The 25233-nt window shown below is 39.5% G+C and overlaps 1 protein-coding gene across 1 annotated transcript; it reads left to right on the top strand.

The window, feature by feature from the left end:
• The first annotated feature begins 1201 nt into the window (after positions 1-1201).
• Tie (Tie-like receptor tyrosine kinase) lies at positions 1202-24858 on the top strand. Its single transcript, XM_086833564.1, has 6 exons — positions 1202-2085; positions 10366-11073; positions 20335-22731; positions 22790-22983; positions 23055-23478; positions 24048-24858. The coding sequence occupies exons 2-6, from the start codon at positions 10770-10772 to the stop codon at positions 24356-24358; spliced, it is 3630 nt and encodes a 1209-aa protein (XP_086689690.1). The 5' UTR covers positions 1202-2085; positions 10366-10769; the 3' UTR covers positions 24359-24858.
• The last annotated feature ends 375 nt before the right edge of the window (positions 24859-25233 follow it).

Genomic DNA, 25233 nt, shown 5'->3' with positions numbered 1-25233 from the left:
CACTTTATTATTATTATTATAACAGTAGAGAAGTGCCTGTAAAACCTTAAACAGCACACGTTAATTTTTGGAATATAAAATAAATGTTGAATAATTTTTTATAGACATTTGAATCTTATCTTTAAAATATTGATATTTTAAAGGCACTTCAAGATACTGAATACACCTATTTCATGTTCATCAATACCTTTAATGAATGTCATTAATTTAATTACCATTTTTCCCACCTAAAAAATATATATGTATACATAAAACCTTGTTAAAAATACAACAATCTCTTTCCGACGAGCATCTGCAAGTGCATTGATAAAAGCTTTAATTAATTATATAAATACAGGATCCGTAGGTTAGCATTCCGCTTTAAAATGATATTTTAATTGGGCTTATGTTACTTATTTTAAGGCCTGAGGTCAGCAGGTTTTTGTGTAAAAAAAATAAAGGTTATAATTTTTTTTAGCAATAAAAGAAATTTGACGAGGAAGTTATTACGCCTTACTCTGAGATTTTTAATTAGAGTAGTGACAAAAACAATTTAAAATTAAATTAAAAAGACTTTTTGGCTATGCAAATATTGTAAAGTATAAAATAACAACAAAATGATAACTTATGTAAGAGTAGTAAAATATAAAGATAATAGTATTTTCAACCAAGTCTGACAGTCAAAGAGATGTTTTAAACATCCGAAAATCAGATATATCTATGAAAGTCTTAAATTGAAAAAAAGTAAAATAAATTATTAATTAAAACTAAAGACATTTTTTATATGCGTCTAAGCCGAATCGGTTCAGACTGAACCTCTTGATCGCCCATCTGAAGCAACTGATCTTAGAGACTACAGTTAAAACTAATAATTGAAATTAAATTAATTAAAAATATAATATATAATGAAATAAAAATATATATAAAGTAAATAACATTTATTCAAATATTTTTATTTTATTTATTTTTATATTTAATGCTTTTTTTTGTCATTTAATTTTGTTACATTTTTGAGCTACTTCTATAAACTTCTATGAAACAATATAAGTTACATAAAATCTGATTTAATTCAAATTTTTGCCGCTTAAAAAATTCCCATTAAGCTATTCTCAAATTCCGTCAGAGGTCGCCACAGCCGCTAGCTCCATCCCACCTGACTCTCTCACCTGTGGAAAGCTCAAAGCTTTCAAGCTACGCTCAGCCACGAGCGCGATCGTCATTCAGATCTCCGCTCAGTCGTTGTGCGCCGCTTGAGAAAAACAGTTCGAAAACCGCGAGAGGCGCGCATGCGTATTACCGCCCAACCGCCCACCGCCCGCCACCCCCGCGAGAGCGAGACAGAGAGGCAGCTAGAGACAGACAGGGATAGAGGCAGCCACTACGCTCGCTGCTAGCCAAAAACTAACCGAAAAAATAAATTCGTGGGTGCTGAAATGAAACCGAAAAACGCACGAAATTCATAAAAATATATTTCACCCGAAAGCTGTGCTTACTTACTGTGCGTGTGTGTGTAATGGTGTGAATGCGCGTGTGTCTGTGTGCGTTAACAAGTGCAGAATGAAAAATCATAAACAAAACAACAAAACGGCCAACAAGTTTTTTTGCGTAGAACCGCAAAATTCCAGGTAAACAACAACAGCAGCAGCAGCAGCCGTGTTTTTTTGTTACCAATATTGTTGTATTGTTGCAACTCGTTTCGGTTGTTGTCAAAGCCACACACAAAGCGGGTCAAATGCATAAATAAATGAATGAAACGAAATGAAACGAGGCGCGATGAGAAGCGAAAAGTTGTTATTATCATTTGGCCTGAAGCGAAATTAATTACATCGCGCATTGTCGCGAAAGTAAATATACAAAAGCAAGAAATCAAGAAAGCCACAAAGAAAGAAGTATCTTGCGTCGCAATCAGTGAAGTTTCTACAAAGTCTCGCGAGTATCTTCTGCTCATTATTCGGAATACAGCCATCCCGCTCGCTCGCACTCGTAGAGCAGCTCGAAAAGCTCGAACTATAAACAAATGAGTGTATCTGCTGGATGCGTTAGCCACCCGAGCACCTGTCGCTTCAAGTAAGCACCTCCGGATTGTCAACACCAATGGCTGCTAAAGTGAGTTATTAATGGGGGAAAAACAGAAGGGAAATATAAATTAAAAATGTATACTATAATTCGAGTTATCTATTTATACTCGGTAAGACCATTTGTTGATGTTAAAAAGTTTCAAAGTTATAAAGGAAAGTTACAAACAGCAATGAGTGCTTTGTTGTATTTAAGAAAAATAACTTTCCTTACCATAATGAAAAGTTAAGCTAAGGAAGATTAATATAACTATAGATTAACGACATTTTCTTTATTATTTATTGTTTAATTTATACAGAATAATTCACAATTAACTAACTTATTTTAATGGCATTCTATCATTTCTAGTCTAGATGTATCTTGACTTAAAATGTTTTTGCATATTTATCATATCTTTTTATACAGAACAATTCACAATTAACAAAATTTAAATAAATTTAAAATCTAAAATTTGATAGGTCTTGAAAATGAAACTAATCTAATTTAATTATAATTAAAACAATTCTTTTTCTAAATTCCTCCAAATTAAAATTTTTAGATTTGAATGGGGTTTTGTAAATGCATCGAAATTTCTAACATTTTTCTGTACCGTTTTATTGGTATATTTATTATTTAGTTTATATGACCAATATTATTTTGGAAAACTCTGCTCTCAACAATAATTATTCATTTGTTTTGGAAACTGCACCTAAAGTGACTAGCCTCAATTTATGTAATTTACTTTTAAATGAATAAACATTATGAATGTTTTTAGAGGGTGCTCCTCCAAAATTACTAAATATGTAAACATTTAATTTACAATTATTTCTCACGCTTTCATTGCCTTACCATAGCATTACTTTTACATTTTGGTTAAACAAAAAGCAAACGCATTTTTGCAACATGCTTGTAGTTAGTGCCCCCTTCCCCAAATCAATACCCCGAAAGTACTGACCATCTGCATGGTGCAAGGTATCAAAGTATCTTACCAATTCGGTTCTCACGACACAAAATCTGTGGGGGAAACAACAACAAAGTACAAACACTGTATTCAGACACCTTTGAACTTTAAAACGGGAGAGTGCAAAATCAGGCAGGCAGCGTGTAACGGTGCCACAGCCGAAACTAAAGCCAAAAGCAAACAGACATCAATGAGCAATTGGAAAAAAAAAACAAAATATAGCAAAACTACAAAAATGTAAAACAAAACATTAAGACAGCAACAAAAAACAGACCGAAACCGGGCCCACAAAAAAGGTTCCAGGCAAAAAACAACTGTTACAGCACCAACATTGCACTCGAAACAGTGGGATAAATGGGATAAAAAATGGTTAAAGAATTTAATAGAATTTAAAATATTAGTTAAGAAAGTTTGGAGAACTCTTAAAATAAATTAAAAACCTTAAAAAAATTAAAAACTATTTTTTGTGACTCTAACTAGACTTGTAAGCAATTTTCTAAATAGTTAACTGTGAAGCTAGTTAGTTCCACTTAGTTTTTGGGTCTTAACAGATTCAATTGGACTTTAGATTTTTATCATGATAATTTTTGCCATCTTTATGAATTTCATCCACTGTGCTGACTTCGACTGTAACTGCATTTAGTGGCCATGTCTCTAACTGTAATGGACATGGACAATACAGTCGCTTACCACGGCGCACTTGTCGCAAAACAGGTTTAATCTCGCTGTTGCGGCTGGTTCTGCGGTCCCCGCGATATATATATATATATACATATATAGTTTTTTACGATATCCAATATATGTGTTTATTAATGGCCCATGCATTTTTCCATATTTTCCTGCTGACCTCCGACGAGTCGGTCTGCAGGGGCAAAATGGAATCACCTTGCCGTTCTAATTTGCCAACTGCCACCGCGCGTTGCAATAATTGGAGCGTGGCTAATGTGCGGAGGAAAAGGCCAGGGGTCGGGCTCATTAGCTGGAAGCTGGCCTAAAGAGTAACGCCTTCAAAAAGACTCCACAAGTCGATCGAAAGGAAATCGGCCTACTTTTCCAGAATAGGATATTAGAACTTCGAGCTTAGAGTTTGAGACTTTTTAGTACTCATTTCCAGTAATATTACTTATTTAATTCATATCAGTTACCAGTTTTTCTCACTGTGAGCCCAGTTAGAACTTTGCCCGTTTGCATTGTTGGCAGCTTGTTTAACATTTAAAAATAAACTTATCATAAATCGTGTAAACACAACACAAACACAGCGAATGCGAACTGAAAACTGTGTGAACATTTTTTCTTATTATTTTCCTTTAAGCCCGGGTGGAAATTGAAAAGTTGTTTGGCCAGCCGCGGAGTTGACCATAACCATAACCATAGTACGGTGGCAATTGGTAAGCGGATGGTCAACGGAGAGACGCCACTGATCTGTCGATCGACGACGATCTGTAAGCGGATCGAACTCAGCTGGTAACCGGACGCTGGCCACCGATACTACCACGACGGAGCATCGCCGGCTAATTGCATTGGAAATGGATGCTAACGGGGCCGTTAATGCGCCGTCAATGGAGCATTAAGTTGCTAGTTAGCCGCCACTTGTGGGTCTTCGTTATGCAACAGCATTGCGGAGATTGTGGCCGCTATTTCTTGCTGTATTTTTGCCGGCGATTTGCCTCTTGGTGACTCACCCAGGTAGTGACTTCGGGGAATAGTTTACTTTGGGTACGTTCAGGTACAGTGAGGAGTCGGATTTGAAAGATATAAAAATATATACATATATAAAGTTTATAAATGTTTATTGTATCTAAGAATTTAAATTTGTTTGCAAAGAGCTCTATTAGCATGTACATTATTATGGTATTTCTTTTTAATTACTTAAAAAATAATAATTACGTTTTTAGGAAGGTATTTTATTATTTTCTCACACAGAAAATCCTATTGAAAATACAAGAATTTAATGAACACATAATCAGCATGAAATTGTGGAAAATATGCGAATTTAAAGACTCATCTTAGTTTTAAATAAGAGACTAGAAACTTGATAATTAAAAGCAAAAACAAAATAATAATATTTCTTGAACAAAGCCAAATTAATGATGTTTAGCTTGAAGATTTTCTTGTATAATAATTATAAGAAGAATCTTTGGAATTTTTCAACAAATTAAATAATAAAAAGTATCTTAACTTGAACTCTATAATCATTGATTAGTGTGGAGTGTAAAGTTTTCCACTTTATTTTTTTTTCTTATGTATTCTGTTATATTTACTTTCCTTGTTTTTTAGTAACAACTGTTAAAGTGTAGTTATTCTGAGGAGTGTCATGTGTACTTTGCACTAATTAGACTAAGTAAATGGCAGGGCAGCTCCTCGTATGCAGCTGTAAACTTTTTTATTACCAATTTTGCATTAAGTACTCGAACTTTTGTCGCTGTGAAAAACAAAGAGCATAAAGACTCCTACTCTGTGACTCATGGGCGCGTCTAGAAATTCCTAATAAAATCGGTCACTGTGGCAAATCTCTGTTAACTTCAGTCCACCTACGCGACTCCGAAGGCGGCACCTTAAAAGTGCACAATATAAAGTAAAACAGAGTCGAATCGGAGCCTTGAGCTTGACAAAAGAATAAGCAAATTGCATTAATCGCAAAAGAGGGTAAGACACTGTGGGAAGTGCAGCAAGACACTCCCTCAACACACTTGATCCCACTTGAAATAAACTTATTATAGAAAAAATAAGATAGCTTTCAAGGGAATATACAGATTTTGCAGTTATTTAAGGTTGAATATCTTCATATGTAACAAGAAGATGATCTATATATTACAGCTTTCTTAGCATTATATTCTCTTAAACTCTTTCATACGAATATATTTTCTTTCTTATTTAATTAAAGCGCATGCTTACAACATTTGCCAAGTTGCATTTGTGCTTTACTTTTAATGTTTCAACTAAGATGTCATACATATATTCATATATCTGAACATAATTTCTCCACTTTTCCGCTTTCAAAATGTAACTATGGACAACAACTCCCATTTTGAATAAATGCCACCGAAATTGTTGTGGCGGTTAGTGTGCCACAAGGCAGGTTATCTAATCCCGACTCCAATTGTCTCAATGACAGCGAATCCACACACTCAATATACCCGCGGCTGTCACTTGCACTTTCCTTTAGCCTTTGCATAACCACCACACACGCAAATCTCGCATCGTAATCCCCACATCCAAGTCCCAAATCCCCCGGGTGTTTTCCCCCCGATATATACACATATTCACATATATATTGCCTGACCGCAAACTGCAAATTTGCCTTAATGGCTGCGCCGGCACGTTAACTGTCATTTTCAATCAAATCCCGCTCCCGTAGAGGCATTTTCACCCCACCTAACGTGGCCTTAAGTGCAGGCTATTAGTTTTCAGCGCTTTTTAAACTCTTGCACAAACGGAGATGCGGACTGAATATTGCCAATGGATACCCTGCAGGCAATTGAATACTATTCGATCAAGCGATCCAAGTGGGAGGTCGCTTTCTTGAAGTTTGCCGAAGGTATTAGCTAATACCACGAGATCACAAAAAAAAAAAATAAAAAGAAAAAACCCGAAATAAAACCTGACAAATATTTGCTCACTTTACACATAGTAGGAATTCGACGATTCCGAGAATCAAACGTGTAAAAATCCGTCGCGAGGGGTAAAATGATTATAGAGTACAGCAACAATGGGGCATTCTTATGTACGTGTTCACAAGTACTATATATAAATATATATTTTTATTTTTATAGTATATGTATGTCTGACGGGGTTCAGGGTTAATTATTTCATTGCACGCCTCGGCTCAGACTCCAAGCCTGGCTGGGATTGAGACTCGGAACTAGCTTAGGTATATGACTAAATTATGCATTATTTGTATTATTAAATTTGTCGTCTGTCGCTCGCGTTAGTTACTTAATATTTATTCTACATAATTATTTTATTATCCGAAAAGGAAGTTGACGACATCTGTTGTCGATTTTGTCATGCGTGGCTCGAACGACTCGAAGAAGACACTTCACCTTCATGCTTGACAAAATACTCGAAATATTCATAAGGTCTAAGCAAATTTGCATCTAATTTTTAATGAGCTCTCCTAAGCTTAATATCTATATTATTTTGTAGGAATTATTCATTGTATATTCAGTACTTTCCAGTGCTAATAAGTTAATCTGCCAGCGGGCTAGGTCGGCCATTGTTTTTAGAACTTTGTAATTGACCGAGTGTGTCGGGTGCTTTCTAATTATTCATCCATCAATTATGGATGCAATGCATTCCAGACATTCTTAATGCGACTTCCTCGGCGCCTCTTTATTAAGCAGACTGAACACATAATGCATATAATTAAGGTGCATTGAAAAAAAGATAAATAAAATCAATGAAGAATTCTATTTAATTAAACAAGCATTGCTTGAAGTATTGAATTTGACAATATTATTTGTATGAAAACATGATTTAAAAATATTCTAAATATTGTAAAAAACTTGTATTCATTAGTCTTAAATTAATAGATATTTATTTTGGCTATTATTTATTTAATATATTTAATTTAAAGCGTAGAAGATACTCTCCAGAAATTACACTAAATTCGTTCTGTGTATAGAAAAATCCAATCTATCTTACGGATTGCTGGGGTTCCTCTTCGGTTGCATTTGATGTGCTGATGCCGTGGAGGAGCTAAGTGATTGCAACAGAAACTGGCATTAAAAATGTACATTTGCTTAGCCCGAGATGTTTTGTTTTACGAGAGTGTTTATGCGATCCGAAGATCGCTCCCGGCTGATAAAATCGCCCGGATTGATAAACACATTTTTAACTGGCCGTGTCGTGTCTTTGCTCGTCCACGATTTCCCAACGCCAATTTGCATGTTTAATCAGCTGTGGCCAAGTTTAACCCATTGTTTGCCACAATGGCAATAACGAGAAATGGCAAAACAAAGCGAACGAACGAGGCAGCTCCGTGTGGGCGGCTCTGAGGTTGGGATTGGGGAATTCTGTTTGCCTCCAAGAATTCTTTCGCACGGCGGATTTTTTGTAACTTGATTTTCGGTGCTCAGCGCACTTTATCAATCATCGAAAGAATCGAGTAAACAACTGCGAGAACCACTTCAGAACCCATCCAATTGTAAGCCACTTGAAGGTATTTCTGTTCATCGCAGAGACGTTGATTGAGTTGGAGAGCCAACTTGACAAAAAATGATTCTAAGCCGTATATTTTTTGCCAGTCAAAATTAAGGGTATATATGTATGTACATTTACCTGAAGTTGTACAAGAGGTAAGCGGAAGTAGTTCCGACTACGTGAATATAACATAAAAAACCTAATAAACAAAACTAATAAGTAAAGAATTAAAATAGGTTTTTAAAAGAATACTTCAACTAGGAAACATTTTAAATTATTTTCTGTACTAGAACCAGTTTCTTTTAAAATAAAAAATTAAAGACCTAGAAGAAAACCATTTGTACAAGTATATATATTTAAAAACTACCATCTGGCACACAACAAAAATAAATGTAATTATTACATCTCATAAGAAATAAAATAAAAACCAATCTAATGAGTATCTTCAGCTCGCAACGCCTCTGTACATCCGTCTTACTTGTTTTGTAATCTTATTGCGCGCTTTTGATTGTTAAGTTTAGAACGCTGATGTTATAACAAATTAACAAAAAATATAATCATATAAAAACGAGCGCGAACGAGCGAGTCAATGGCATTTCTTATAATTAAACTGGGACCGAACCTTAATGAGCTAAGCTCGGCGGCACAAAAAAAAGTTCTCTTCGAATTATAGCCAAATTACGAGAAACATATAATTTAAAAAATGGTTATCATGTGGCTTTGCTGTTCTTTTTCATCAGTTTGGCATTAGCCACCATCATCATGCAAATTTCTTTCTTTTCGGCTTTTCTTACACGGCATCCTGCTCGGAACAATTAATCATGGGAACTGCCGATGGCCAAAAAAGAAGTTCTCGGGCTTAGACTTTTCGGCCAACGAGCGTTGAACTTTCGCTCCTCCGCTTCTGGCCATCCGCGAGAAAGGTTCTTTCGGTTGTAAAAATAGAAACGCCATGCTAGCACAATAATTCATCAGCATAACAAAGAACGAAAATTTCATAATTTTTGGTAACAAAAAACCCTCTGCCTAAATGAGCGAGGGTCAAACGTTGGACTCATGAGCCTATGTTTTATTTCTTGAACGAATATTACGCAAAAAACTGATGCCGCACCCAGGCATGAAGGCTTCTTGTCTTGGCTTGAGTTGAGCGGCGGCGGCCTATACACCATCGCATACCAAATCGAGTGAAATTGTCAACGTAATTTTGCGCAAACCCAAAACACTTTATATTTCTTTGACTTTAATTGATTCCGCGCCAGGCAATGACACACATTGCCATAAAAATTCATAGTTGCTTATGTTTTTAATGGCCAACGCAAACGTTGGGGCCCGCGGACACCAGGGCGTATGCGTGATGTTTGACTGTGGCAGCGGGTTCGGCTTTGGCTTTGGGCTTTGGGATTTTATTGAACCGCAAACGACGCTGATCGGTTGGCTCGACGACCTCAGTTATCACTCTTACTTACCGCGAATTATAATTGATGTTTGCCCAGGCGATGGCCAAGTCAGTACACATGTCTATACATTGTTTTTTTTTTTGTTTTTGAGCCGCTTACGGAGGGTTATCTGCTCTGAAAAAAATGGCCCCAAGTGGCAATAATAATGTTTATTGTCGAGCCGCTTCTAAACTGTAGAAGTTATGTCTCAGTTGACAATGGAAATATAATAATTGCTTTATTAGGCAGGGCAAAATGAGATATCAAGCAGGCAGTTCATGTATCTTATTTATGGTTTTTATAGACTTTGTAGAGTTTCCTATTAAGTAAAGATAAAAACTTAATCGATGCATAAATGAGCATATATGTACCTTTTTGAAATAATCCAAACCATATTTCAGCAACTTTGCATAAATGGTTATATTTTATGTTAACCTATTTTTGTACAGTTTCTTTTTCATTCATCTTGCATTTTAAGAAGCTCATTTTTTTAAAACTTCTGCAACTATCTTATCTAAATTATCTATATAAGGTGAGATATATAGAGACTTTTAATAGTGAAAAAGTTTTAATTTTGTTTTATCTATTTCCTTTTAAAAGTTTAAAGCCCCTAATCAAGTGTCATTTATGAGTGAAACGCACTGTAAACCAAGCCGAAAACCGACTCATTTCCATCATGTTAAGCATTTTCCTTCTGAATGATTTTCGCCAGTGATTTCCTTTGACTATTTTTATGTACCAATCAGCAACATTTCACTAATGCACTCCGATCTCTCTTCCGACATTTTGCAGCAACGGGCCGGCGTACGATTTCCCAAAGCAGCAGCACAGATAAGTCGACAGCACGACTTGAATTATTGCACGCAACAGCGACAGCAGCAGCAGCAGCAGCAGCAGCAGCAACAGGCCCATCTACAGCAGCCATAGCCATAGCTGCGGCAGGGGCGGAAAAGCGAGGAAAAGCGGCTGGAAAAGCAGCCAAAGACGCAGCAGCTTCATTCTACAAAACAATTGTGGAAAACAACGTGTGTGTTTGTGTGTGTGCCTGTGCAAAAGCCAAACAATAGAAAACCAGATAGAAAATCAGCAGAGAAAACAATCAGCAACAAAGCAGCAGCAGCAGCAATATTTTTGAGTACTTTTGTTTATTTAGTTTGTTGTTGTTGTGCTTTTTTTCGGTATATGCTTCGGTTACGATGTCGTTGATGAAAATTCATCGAAGCAATGAATCATTTTGCAGTTGCTGGTTGCTCTTGTTGGTGGCATTGTTGGTAGTCGAGGCGGCTTCGGCCACGTTGAGTGAAACACAGACCAATGCAACGCAAACTAATGGTGCAATTAGAGAGCCGGAGCAGCAAACGAGGCATGTGCAACATCAGCAACATCAGCAGCAGCAGCAGCAGCAGCAACTGCAGCTGAATGCGACCGCCGCCGACGGTGACGGCGATGGCGACGGCGAAAGCCGAAATTCAGCGGAAATTTTCAGTCCCGGCGATGTGGGTAAGTCTTCCAGCACTCTGCACACTCCACACTCTACACTCCCAACCCCACACACACATGAACGGAAAAAATTGCCAACTAGCCAAAATAAATCTATGCCAATTATTGACCAACTGCCAGCAGACGAGGCAACAATCGCCGCTGCAACATTCGAGTGGCTGACTCAAAAAAACAATTGCTGTTTAGGCCAGGCCAGGCCGACCGACGAATGTGGCCGAAGAAGCCGCCGCGGCATTGGCCAATCTTTTTGCATTTGAAAGCTTGAAGTGGTTGTCAACGACGTTGGCGTTGTTATGAGGCAGAAAGGAATTGTTTAGTTGCAAAGCAGTCTCCTTGCATTCAATTTAAAGTTTTTGCTTTTAACTTTATTAGCTGGGGAGTATAAAAACCGGCATTAACTCATTTTCTTAGCCATGAGTTGTCTCTAACAACGTGGGTGAGTGCCTAAAACCTTTGCTACCAAGAGCTTTTAGGAGAAGAAGTTGCAGGTATTTATTTAAGATTCTGCAGACTAAGTTCGTGGCTTTATAATATATTTATCAATAAATATATTTTTTGAGCCCTTAAATAATTTTAGAAAGGTACAGACCGACCGCAAGTGCGACCCATTTTCGGTCAAGTTTATTAAAACAAGATCCAACTGCAGAGATAAACCCACAAAATGTGAAACCCTACCGAGCTGCAAGTATCCGAAAATATAAAATATGAAACGGTTCTGCAAGGGCAAATGTCGAGGTGAAGATAGCCAGCCTTTCATAAATGCTTTTTAAAAACTGGCTGCAAGTGCGGAGATTGATTAGACCGGCGGCTTTGTCCCTGGCTGCCTCTCGCACTCATAAATGTAAACAGTAATTGTTATTTCAATTAAGTATTTTCATAAACAATTAAGTTTGGACTTGGTGATTTCTCAAATGCTTCACGGCGTGGGTGTCGATTGTCGTTTGAATTTTGAATCGAAATCGAAATGGAAATTGTATTTCGAATTTGAATGTGAATTCAATGGACGACTTAAGTGTCTTTTTTATTGGAACAAAGTGTTGGGCCTAGAGTTTTTCGAGATCTTTTCGCTTCAGCCACTCATCTTTATTCATGAACTTTGGGCTATTAGGATCGAGACTAAGTTTTTACTAACTTTTTATGGTTGAGTGCAAAGGGTTTATGTGCGGCTGGCCCAGAGCTAACTAAACAAATGTAAATGCATTTTGATTATGCTTAATTTATGCGGATTTAAGTATTTTGTATGTGCCCGATGAATGGGCATAATTTGGCTTTATTTTGTCGGCCTTTTTTTCTCATTTTTGGCCAGCCTCCTCTTACGAAATGCAATTTTCGAAGCTGCCCTGGCCAGTTGTAGGTGTCGTTTGCTGGCCACTTGAACACCCGAGATATTCGTCTGAAAAATATCAATATTGGTGTGTCTCGGGTCTCGGCTTGAGGCTGGTGTGTGCTCATTACGTTTACCTGTTTCTTTATTTTTTGTTTCGTTTCTTCTTCTGTTTTTTTTTTTTTTTTTTGGGAACGAGAGACCTCATGTGCGTCCATTGCGTAATCCCACTCGTTTAGCAGGCGTAGTGAAGCGTTGGCAAGCTTCGAAGAGAAGAAGAGCCAAAGAGTCGAAAGCAAATCTGAAAAGTCAACAAAAAGCCAGCCAGCCAACAGCAACCAGTCAGCCAAGTGCATTTTGGTGCCCAAGTCTGCAGCTGCCGGAGACTTTGACTCAAGCTCTGACTTCGGTATCCACCAGGGCGTATACGCAATATGGGGGCGTGCATCAATGTGGGAAAGACACAGAGAAAGAGGCAAAGTAGTAAAGTCATTGTTAGTTGTGCATAGAGAGAAATTTATTACAAATTTGCTAATATATTAGGGAGTTGAAAATATGTAAGAGAAAAAAAGAAAAATAATAAATACTGATGAAAATGCCTGCAAAGTGATGTAATATTTTTATTCATTATAAATCATAAGCTAAAAATTGTTCAAAAATATTACATTTCTTTCGGTGTAATCTCGTGGTAAAAGCAACTGCAACTGTTCAAATATTTAACCCTTTTGCCTTCCGTATTACGTACTCTGATTCGGATTTTGTTTCAGCCTTTTCTGGCTTTTACTCCCCACTCGCCCCATTCGCTCGATTTGTAATAACAAATATTCAATCAAAATATTTGCTCTGTTCATTATTTGATAGGTCCGAGGCGCACATGTGTAAACAGGCCAGCGAACATACAGATATCGGTTGATTTATAATAGATCTTCGTCACGGAACTAATCGATGGCGTCGAGTTCAGGGCGCACCGTGATCGGATGGCAAGGCCAAGAATTATTTACATATAATTATGTAAAGTTTAGAGCTGGGAAGGCTTCGAAATAAGAGAACTAAAACAACAAACAAACAATAGCGAACATTGAATGAAAATAAATATGGTTCTCTCAGTAATTTGATTTCATTATGAAGATAAGACAATACTAGATATTTTTTCATTATATACAATAATGTTTGTTTTCCTCAATTAGATCTTTCAAGAACAGGTTAAGATATAATAAATATTTATTTTTATTATTTATAAACTATTTACTAACTTGGTTTGAATGTGAATCCCCGAAACTTAATTCTAATCATATATAATTCATAACAAATTGGCAGTACAAATTAAACCCAAATTTATGCATACATTATATAACAAGTGTAAAATGGTTCAAGTTATCATCTAACTTTTTTCTTATTTCCTGGATATTTACATTAATTTCGCATGGTTTTTGCCTTTGAATTGAATTTAATTTGAAGACCTCATTCCCATTCCCAGTTGGTTACTTTTGTGGTTAGTTTTTTTGGCGAGGAAAAGGAAATAAAACGTGCAATTTGTGTGTCGGCGGTGAATTTCAATTTAGTGAGTTTTTATCTTCGCCTTATTTTTTATATAAACTGTTTATAATTTCTTTTTCATTAGCTTTCGTTGCGGCCTCGGTTTATTGAACCCTTTCTGGCAGGTCCACAATTTGGTTAATTTCCTCTGGAGTGTTTTGTCCGTTGTCTTTCCCCCGCTGGTTTTATGTTATGTATTTCTCGGGTGCGTGATTAATACTTAAAAACGGCTGGTGACCCACAACTTCGGGTTATGCAATAGCGATGATTTAGTGGCGACTTAATTAAAATCCGTGGGACAAAAGAAAGCGGCCGAAAGCTAATTATGGGGGTGGTGCAAAGGTTTCATCTGCTTGCGTTGCGTAAAAAACCAGGCACACAAGCCGATGATGAGCATATGCCACGCCCCTTCTGGCCATTCGCAACGCCTCAATGCACAGGTATTGAAAAGTACTTTTATTTTTCCACCAAGCTCACTAAGCCAAACAAAAAAACGGAAGCCCCCGAACGTCGCACAATGGCATCGAGATATATGTATGTATATAAAGAAAAGCTAAATAATACAAGTACTAACAAAACTCTCGGCAATTATCCAACATATGCGCCTTTGAAATGGAAAACAAAGTGGAAATCGCTCGCTCTCTGGGCCGTAATTGCGCAATTAAAAGGTCAGTCCCATAAACCTTATATTGCCAACATTTGGGTGTCAGCGGTCTGTCAAGGCGCCCGGCAAGGGTTCAAGCCGCACCAGGAAGCCCACAAAGCCAACGCCAAAACGATTCATTTAGCGGCATTTCACGACAACTTCAGCTTCAATTTCTGTTTTGCAGTTTTGCAGTTTGCAGGTTTTCAGCTTTTCAGCCCCATTTCCGCATTGACATCCGTGATGCGATGCTTTTGGCTTGCATTTCTTCGTCGCGAGTGCGAGTACCTTTGCCATTTCTCTTGGCTTTCTCACGTCCCCAAGTCTCTGGCAGCTGCACTTCCTGCATTTGTCTGCACTTTCTGCACCCACAAAAAGCTGGCTCGCAGCGATGGCTCCTTTTTTGGCCAAATGTCGAATTGAACAACTTTGGCACAGCTCCTGCGAAGAGTTGGATTCGATCAGACTTGATGGTCTGACTGCAGAGAAATAAATGTGGATATATTTTGTATTATTAATTTCATTGTTAGTATTGCTCTTTAAAAAAAGAAAAAGTAAATATTTTTTTTTAGAAAAATAATACAAAAGAATTGGATTAAAAAGCTGTAAGAGAACTCTATTGTTGATTTAAAAGCCACTATAAAATTGTGTTTATGACGTTTTATCAAAGATCGATATTAATAATTTATTTAGAATTAGAAATACATACATATTTGTTCTTGGTTTAAATGTGGTACATCCACAGATTTTTAATTGGTTATACCGAATTTAACTTGCATATTATATGAAAATATAATAATAATAAAATAAATTTGAATAAATTATACTGAGCTTCATATTTGAACTCCGAATATATATATTTACAATAAATCAATATCTACAAAATAAATAAATGAACTATTTCCGTCTTTATAGTTTAAAGTACTTAAATTATTGTGTAAAAAACAAAGAAATTGTGTCAAACTTATCGTATATTTTTTGATACGCTCTTATCTTATATTTCAAAGTAAAATGTGAATTGTGTGAAAATGTTTGACTTTTTTGATAAGATATAGATAATATGAACTTTTACATTAAATGTGACTTATATTGATATTTACAATATTCATTTATTAAACTGAAGTACTGTATAGCGTTAATCATCGACTTATCAAATTAAAGTTTTAGTCTCGATATTTATCCCTAGTTAATCTTGGTAAATAGATTTTTCCCAGTGTCTTTCCTATTGGAAAAAACCCCACTTCATGTCTGACTTTAGAGTCCAGTTTTGTGGGGACTACACCCCCTATAAAACGGAATTGCTCGTTATGCTCAAGGAGCTGTGCGGCATTTGCTGGATTTTGGCATTTCATTTCGCGTTGCATGCTTCGATTTCACATTAGAAATGCTTTCGATTGGCGATTCCAGCTAAAAACATGTCTTGCATGTCCGCAGCTCAGTGAGTCAAAAAACAAAAAACCAACAAAAAATCCAAAATCGAAAAACTCACAACAAAAAAGAGCCGAAATAACCAAACACGTTTCAGCCATGAACGTGGGATGGGATATATACTCATAGTATATATACGTATATGGAGGATAGGGTGCAGCATGTTGCAGGCTGCAAACGAAAGTGAGAAATGCAGGAGAGAAAGAGAGAGAAAACGAAGTGGGGAAAATAAGAAAATTGCAACGAAAGCCGGAGAAAGTTTTTGTTTCTGCCAAGGCGGCATTTAAAATGTGAATTTATGAACTGCCCGCTGTTTCTGCAAGCGGTTATGAATGGCTCTGTGTTTGTCTTTCTCTCGGCACTCAGTTGGCCAAATGCCGGGAAAATACTGAAAACCAAAAAGCAAAAGTGAGGCTGATGCTGAATTAGTGCCAGGGAATTAATGAAAGTTTCAGCGTTTATGATGATTGGATTTGCATTTGCATTCGCTCTGCTTGAATGGCTTTCTTTTGCCGCCCAGGAAACCGAAAAATAAGTGAATTTAAATGATTCAGAAAGTGATGAGTCAAGGTCGCCAAAAGCGTAAGTCTTAGCTGAGTATTTTTTCTGAGAAATCTGTCTGGAATGATTAAATATGGCAAGGGTAGTTGAGAGATGTGTTTATTTTATTATAGTAAAATATTTGGGGACTTAAATATGGAAATTTGTTGGAGTAAATATGATTGGTTTATATTTACAGCCTTAATCTTGTTAGCTTCAATATCTTTCCTTTTCTAAATAAAGGTTGCTTTGCTTTACTTTTATTAAGAACGCATTTACAAACCATCTTCAAGGAACTTCACTGTTTTAATTCAATTTAATTCAATGCAATTGTTATAACCTCTAACTGTTATTATTCAATTAGCCTTCACAACACTACAAATAACTTTTAATTTGTTACCAAATTATATGAAGTAATGAAAAATATAAATGAAGCCAGTACGTTCCCTTCTAAAAAACTGTTTCCGCTGAAAGCTGCACTTTTAAATTATATTTGTAAATTAAATAAAAAGTATATTTGTTGTGTAACTTTTCGCGGATTTTCTGATGCCTAATTATAAAATTATAAATTCGGTCTATGTGTCATGGTTGTTTTGGGGCGGAAATTTCCAAATTTTTCTGTCAATTTGGCTTTTGGCGGCCTGTGCAACGTTGCGTATGATTGACATTTGTGTCACAGCCACAGTCGGTCTCTAGATACCTATGTGATTATGAATTTTCCGCTCATTGAATGATATTTCATAACTTCAAATGTGACACCATTAAATGAGTATAGACAATCGGAATCAAACACAGCTGTCAGCACGATCGAATGAATGCATTGCGTGTACGAGTGTTTTACTTGTCGAGTATGTACTCCCAGAGTGTTTCTCGGTTTGTTCGTTTGTCAATTAGCAATGAACAAACTGCAAAGTCAGCTGTGACTGACTGCTTGTCAGGCCCCTCTGCCCACTCGTGGCGGTAATTTATTTTTAATTAAAAGTTCTAAACAAAAGCCAAGACATGCGATTCATTCAAGCGCTAATATTCAGGCATACACAACCCCCGCTCAACTATCTATAGTTTGGTTTTCTGTGTTTTTCTAACTCAATTGTGTATAGTACACTGAGGAAAACGAAGCGGTGATTATTTTTACTATATCTATGATAATATTATATCGTTTGTTAATTTAAATTAGTGAAATATGTGAAATTATTTCATTAGAGTTTATAAATCAATCAATTAATACGTGAACTGATTCTGTTTATAGTTTAAATAGACTTAAACTATAACTTATAAAAATGATTCAAAGCTTACCTTATTTTTATAAATGGAATATAATTAAGATCTTAACCTTTTTCTCCCTGTTTAAGCCAACATTGAGTGTGGCTTCGGCTCGGGTGGCATCTGTGCAATTATTGGGCGACGTGAGGCGGTTGGAGGAGGGGTCAACCTTGATGGGCTTTGTGCGGCAGCAAAGTCTCATTAGCTGCCAAATAAAACTTGGCTTTTTTCGACCAGAATCGCCAGCCGAACCGGGTGGAGTCTTCTCCATTGTTCGGCTCTGCGAGAGGGGCCAGAGTTCGATGCGAGTTTCGCAAAAATGTAGAAGCTAATGCTGGCATTAGTCACGCCGCCGCATCCGTTTGATGGCTGCTTTGTCTTCGTATTTAACCGGAGATTAATCACCTGCCAAACGCTGCACAATTTTCGGGCATTATGTAAGCTGCTTAGAATTCCCCAAACCTATTTCGCAGTTTTGCAATTTGCCAATTGTCAGAGCTCTACAGTTGAAAATATGAAGCAAAATAAACACAAATAGCTGTTGACAGCAAAGGAGAACCGTTTCTGATGCCCCGTCTTGGCTTGGTTTTTGAACACCGATTCGGTTTGTTTGGTTTTGTTTGGCCCAACTTGGCTCTGGCAAAGCCGAAAAAATCGTGTATATGGCCAAAATCAAATTAAAATTCCACAACGCATGCCAAGCGACGGCGGTGGCGGTGGTGGCCAACACAGCAGCGGCATTTTCAGCATGGTTAATGCCAAGAAGTCGTCCGGGCCAACTCGGAATGGCCAGCCGCAGTTCCCAATTCCAAAAGGGAGGAAGTCAAAAGCGCCTACGAAGTACTCTTTTCTGTTGTGGAATAATGATAATACTTTCAAGTTTTTATTATTTTGAAAATGTTGTATAATAAATTCATTAAAAGCTTAAAAGAATCAATGGATAAATGGATTATTAGATTAAATAAAATTTTTTAAAAAAGACTTTCCCGGGAAATAAAATATCCTAGAGCTTGCCATGTCTTTCCTAGAGTTTCCCTCATCAAGCCTTATACATAGTTAAGCCACCTTTTGGCAGTATATATATACATATATAGATAGAGATCCATAGCCGATCCGCTGTCTGTGACTGCGACTGTGACTGCGGCCAAAATGGCAACCGACGGCTGCTTGTCGGTTGTCGTTCGTTGTTTCATTGAAGGCGACGTGACGAGACGCCCAAATGGGGCGCTCAGTGTTGAAAAATCCGGCAGAAAGCGCCGCCGAACGAAGTGGCAGAGAAACGGCCGGGCCAAAACAAACGTCTAAGTGGCCAAAATGCGGCAGCCAGCGGCGCGGCAGTGGCACAGCGGCATCTGCAACTTGTTCTAGCCGCGCTGCCAGTGCAACCTTGGCCTAAACTGCCAGCCAATGAACTAAATGTTTGTGAAAAGCAGCCCCAACACTGTGTGTTGGCTGGGCATTGTTTCTCCTCCGAGTTTCTGTTTTGGCTCTTTTGGCAATGCGAAAATTAAACAATTGTGCAAGCCGCCTTGTAATTGTTGAGCCCGGATCGCGGGTCAAACAGCTCGGAGTTTAGGCCCATTGCCCAATAATGGCCATAATGACCAGCTGCCTGGCCGGAGGCTCGTAACCGTAGAACATAGAAGCTGCCAGAGGCCTTAGCTAATTAGCAACTGCAACAAACGAAAATAAATACAAATCAAATGAACCAGTTGGTTGGGGTCGAAATGGTTTTTGGGCTAAGAAGTCAGCGTTTAAGCCAGCTGATTAATGGCCCAAAAGAGCAGCCTCGTTTCTCAAGATCCATGCTCATGTTGTTGATGGCAAGAGATGCTATTTTGCCGTTTGTTAATACCGCAGATGATGCTGGCGATGGCGATGTCGATGGCGATGGCGATGATGATGATTGTTGGACGAGGCCTTACCCTAGGCAAAGTTCGCATTCCAAACGGGTTCCGTGCTCGCCGCCTTAGTCGCATTTAATTTCCATTTTCAGATTTGTTTTTCCAATATTTGTCACGATCTGGCGTCAAGAATGCCAGCGACAGGCAACCTACACTGAGCAAGAAAATTGATAAGGAAATGGGGACAAGAAAATCATAACACTTTATATAATCTATTATCCATTAAAATAATAATAAATATTGATATAGGTATAACTATAGGCAAATCTAGAAATTACAGCATCTAAAAAGTGGCATTGCATATTTATTAGATAATTTGTATTATAATTATTTCCGTGGAATTTAGAATAATTAAAACCAATTAAATGCCTACTTATGACATAGAATAAAACAGCTATTCATATAATGATTATGGACTTAAAATATTTATAAAACATCTTAACAATGCACCATTGTTAGTTTATTCTTTGCGAGTCAGTAAGCTTGAAGAGAGACCTTTTTCAGTGTAATATTTACAATTCCAATCAATTATTTTGTGCCGTGCAGTGCACTTGGGCAAAGCCCCATTGAAAATATATTCCATTGAATATCTGATCTAATGGGTAAATATTTTTACGTTGCAGATGCCGTCGGCGATAAGCCCACCACTTATAGGCCCTCGGGCGCCAATAGGCCATCAATTGCGCCGCTCAACTCGGCGCAGGATCGGGAGCGAAAGCTGATGAATGTGCTGGCTGCCCGGCGGTCGGCCCTTCATCGCGGTGGCTTTCGTACCCGGATTGGAACCACCGGACGCAGTGCCATCTCTCCTGCGGCGGCGGCAGTGGAGAGCACCTCGAAGGCGCCCAGTGATCCTCGGTCCGTGTGCATCCGGAACTGCACCAAGAACTTCACGCGGCGCACCACCGCCAGTTGTATGCGTCAGTGTGCCAACTTCACCCGCATGGCCATGGCCTCCAATGGCAACAGTTCGGTGGTGCTGAAGGGTCTGGCCGCCAAGGGATCCGGCTCAGTGGGAGATCGGGACACCAATGAGATCCTCTTCAGCGACGAGTCCTCACACGGTCTGTTCGTGGTGGCCAAGGATCAGAATGACACGGTGAACCACATAGTAGATGGCGTGAAGTCACAAGTGGTGGGCGGTAAAGGCATCCGGGGCAAAGCCACCTCCATGGAGCGCGGTGAAGAGGATGCCGAGGAGGAGGAGGAGGATGAGCTAAAGCCATATGTCTACTTCGGAGCGAAGTTGCCGCCGATTCGACCAGGTGGCTTGACCATTAAGCCCGCTGAGGGCGATGATGAGCATCCGCGAGTGCTGGAGGTTTCGGTGGCTCAGAACAGCACCACCACGATGCTGACCACAACCACCAGCACCACTCCAGCGCCACCGAGCACCTCCAGACCCACAGCCTCTACGCGAAGACCCTTGACACCCGTGGAACGAAGTCGCAGTAGGTACAAGTACCACATGCGGGACCGGGGACTAGCTCCAGCTCCTGCACCTGCGGCAGCTCCACCTGTCCAGCCAGTGAGTCGTACGAGGTATGTGGGCTCAGGAAGACCCACTGCAGGGCTAGCTGATACAGTCCAAGAGGTGAAGCAGCCAGAAGCAGAGCAGCCAAAGCCAGTGATGGTGCGGAGAGTGGTTCAAAAGGCAACGCCCTCCTCCTCCACACCACTGATTATCACTGTACTGAGTGCCGAGGAGGAGACCACAGTGGGGCAGGCGGACACCACAACCACGACGACTACAACGACAACAACTACGACAGTGAAACCCACCACAACAACCAGTACAAGTACCCAGGCACCCAGCACCACCAGAAGAACAACCACGACCACAACGACAACGACAACGACACCAGTGCCCACAACAACACTTAAAGCCACAATTCCTACCTCCACAACGACAACGACTACGACGAGCAGCACCACACCCAGCACCACCACTAGCACCACCACTAGTACCTCCACTACTGCCATCCCAAAAGCACCCAAAACCATCAGTGATAAGGACACAGAGCTCATCAGAGCCTTGGGACCCGCATTGACCCAGGAAATCAATATCGAGGACCAGAATAACCTCATCATCTTCTGCAACAACACCGCCGACTGCGGGGCAACTCCTCGCACCCACACCCAGCCCTCGCACACCACCGACTCTAGCCAAAAAATTCTGCGCACCACTGTTCTGACCTCGGTGAGATCCACCGTGAATCCGAGACCCACTAGTACCAGTACGACTACCACAATGGCACCACCGCCGGTTGTTCCAGCCTCATCCGGAGATGTGTACATCGGAATTGTGGAGTCTTCATCATCCGTTGCACCGCAGGATATCAGTTCCACGGTGATAGCCAACGAAAGGGACTTGAATCAGGAGATGCGTCGCATGAATCTAGTGACACTGGTGCTGGTGGCAGTGGGAGTAATTCCACTGGCCGCCATTATCCTTTACCTGGCGAGGAACTACGTGGTGCGCCGTCGGGCCAAGCAAGCCGAGGTCTTTGATGTTTGCATCACGGACCAGCAGCCTATCAGCCCTGTGAAGAAGGTGGACTCCAAATATCAAGTGGATGACGACGAGGATGAAGTGGATCATCCGCATCATCACCAGCACCATCAGCAGCATCAGCAGCATCAGCAGCATCAGCAGCATCAGCAACAGCAGCAGCACCACCATCAGGCCATGCCGATGTCCCAAGCAGGCCAGAGGGATGCAAATCACAATAGGTATGGAAACAATAACGATGACAAGACATCGCTGGCCAGCGAGTTCCAGGAGTTCGAGCGGAGCAACATTCGGCTGAAAAGTCTTCTCGGCGAAGGAAACTTTGGCCAGGTGTGGAAGGCGGAGGCGGACGATCTAAGCGGGCACTTTGGGGCCACCAGGATTGTGGCCGTGAAGACCATCAGAGCGTGCAGTGCCCAGGTGAGCCTCAAGGACGAGGCCAACATCATGCGAAAGCTGGGATCTCACCAGAATGTGGTCACGCTGCTTGGTGCCTGTGTGGAAAGCGGTGAGTGAACATTAATTAATTAAGAAAGTTAATTTTAATTTTAATTTCTTGCTTTTAGAACCACACATGCTGATCATGGAGTATGCCATGAGAGGTCGTCTGCTGTCCCTTCTGCGGGCAGCACGAAGTGCCACCAATATATTGCCAGCATCTGTGCCAGGCGGCAGGAGTCTGGCGCCTCTATCGCCCCGCACCCTGGCAGGCTTTGCCCTGGACATAGCCTGCGGCATGGAGTACATAGCGGGCCGAAGGGTAAAATAATCAGAAATCACAAAATATATATTACATATATTGAACTTAATTAATTGATGATTTATTCTTAGATCGTTCATCGAGATCTAGCCGCTCGCAATGTGCTCCTCGACCACAATGGCATGTGCAAGATCTGTGACTTTGGCATGTCCATCGATTTGGATGCGGAGCGTCTCCGCAAGGAGCAGGAGAAGAATGCGGCCAATGATTTGCTGCGTCACAATGCCCACAAGTTCAAGTTCGACTTTGGCAGTCGGTATATCCTCCAGCACTGGCAGCACACCTTTGGCCAGGGTCATGGTCCTGGACAAGGTAACTGCTCCAAGGAGCACGGTCACGGGGAGAAGAAGTCGCACCATGGACACGACACTATCGGCAAGAGGCATGCTCTGCCCATTCGCTGGATGGCGCCGGAGAGTCTGCAGTATCACATGTTCACCACCGAGACGGATATTTGGGCCTTTGGCATCGTCCTCTGGGAGATTGCCACTCTAGGTAGGTTATGGGATTTTATACGGAAATATTTCATTTGGAGCTTCTATACATCCAAATCTATTTAAGTTTACTTTCAATTTGAAAAGACAAACCTTTAAATACAACATTTAAGTTAGTTTAAAGTTACATTAATCTTTACATCTGGGAAATCTGAATTCGAATAGTCATTACGTTGACAAAACTTTACTGAAATTGATGCATTTAACTTTACAGTCCTGATATAAAGCCATTAATTTTATTTAAAAAGTCAGGAATAAAACCATTTAAATGTCAAAAAATGTGTTCCATTCATAAAAAAATAAGAGAAGTAAATTAAGTTGTCGTATCATGATTCTATAATGAGGATATTCAATTTGGATTTGAGTTTGCGGTTTTCTGTTTATTTATGGCGTCCACAATGACACATCCTAATCATGCTATTGTTCCATATAATTATCTGCTTAAAAAATCACTAAACTTTAAATTGAGATCGAGCAGAGGACAGTTTAACTGATATCATCAGCTGCAGATTGTTTTACATCCGGCTTGAATTAATATAATAATACGTGGTATTTTAATCCAACTTTCAGGTTCCACTCCCTACTCCCAGCTGACTGGCCGGGAGGTCATCCGCCGGGTGCCCCAAGGACTTCGTCCTGAGCTGCCCAAGGAGAGCCGGCACGAGTTCTACAACCTAATGTCCCGCTGCTGGCACAAGGATCCGCACATGCGACCCTCCTTCGCCCAGTCCCGGCTGGAGATCACAAGGTCGCTGCACAAGTGGGTGGACGACGACTCGGCGGCGTCGGACTACATGGACGTGAGCGGGTTCAGCGAGGATCTCGAGCACGGAGTGGTCTACTTTAACCACCGGATCTCTGAGTTCGAGTGCGAAATATGACGCTGACTGAACCCAGCCCCCTTCCAAGCATCTCAACCACCTCAGTCCCATCCCGAACTCATTTAAGAAAAACACCTGTCTTTCGAAATTCTCTTTCCCCCGCCCCAGACGTGCTGGTCGAGCAGTATTATTTGTATTTTATCGTTAAATTCCACTTCGATCCAGAGAGTTTCTTTCATTGTAAATATTTATACGAAAATGCTTATGATTTACGTTTAATGAATGGCGCTACCTATGCCTAGTTTAATATTCGTCACTTAGTCCTTCTAGTCTGTATCTCTGAATTCCCATCTTCGAGTTGAGCTATATACCCGAACGTAGCCAGAATTTGACTGCACTATCCAAACATAGAGTTCGAACCACATCTGTTGTGTAAAATTATTCGTTGATATAGATAGGCGTCCAGCGCATAGGATCTATGTAATTGTATTTGATATTTAGCTATAGAATTGTACAAATAAATTAATTAAACACGAAATATAATTATGATTATTACACCAGTTAAAGTTGAAGTTGTTATTTACCACTACTATTTTGTTTGTTTTTTGGGTAATTTTTGGGAATAATCTTTATACTATTTAAATACTTCTTTGATAACTAAGTCGGCTTATTCGAATTTGTATAAATCGGGATTATATTAACATATCTTTTGTTTTCTTTTTATATTAGCAACTACCTTTTGATGCCTTGTTCTGTTAAATGATCGCTTTAGGCCAACTGTTAGCTAACATACTGCTATCAAAAATATAAAGCTCTTTAAGCTAATGTTACCAATCAGGTAACATTAAATGTGAGTTAAGTCTGGTTTAAGCTTTCATCTTTTTGTTCACATCTGGCAGCTTAAATAAGCTAGTTTCAGGAACTGGTTCCAGTGA

This window comes from Drosophila serrata, unplaced genomic scaffold (genome assembly GCF_035046125.1).
Source record: "Drosophila serrata isolate PLE 108 unplaced genomic scaffold, ASM3504612v1 contig_272, whole genome shotgun sequence".
Classification (NCBI taxonomy): Eukaryota; Metazoa; Arthropoda; class Insecta; order Diptera; family Drosophilidae; genus Drosophila; species Drosophila serrata.
This window is presented reverse-complemented; position numbering and strand designations above follow the sequence as displayed.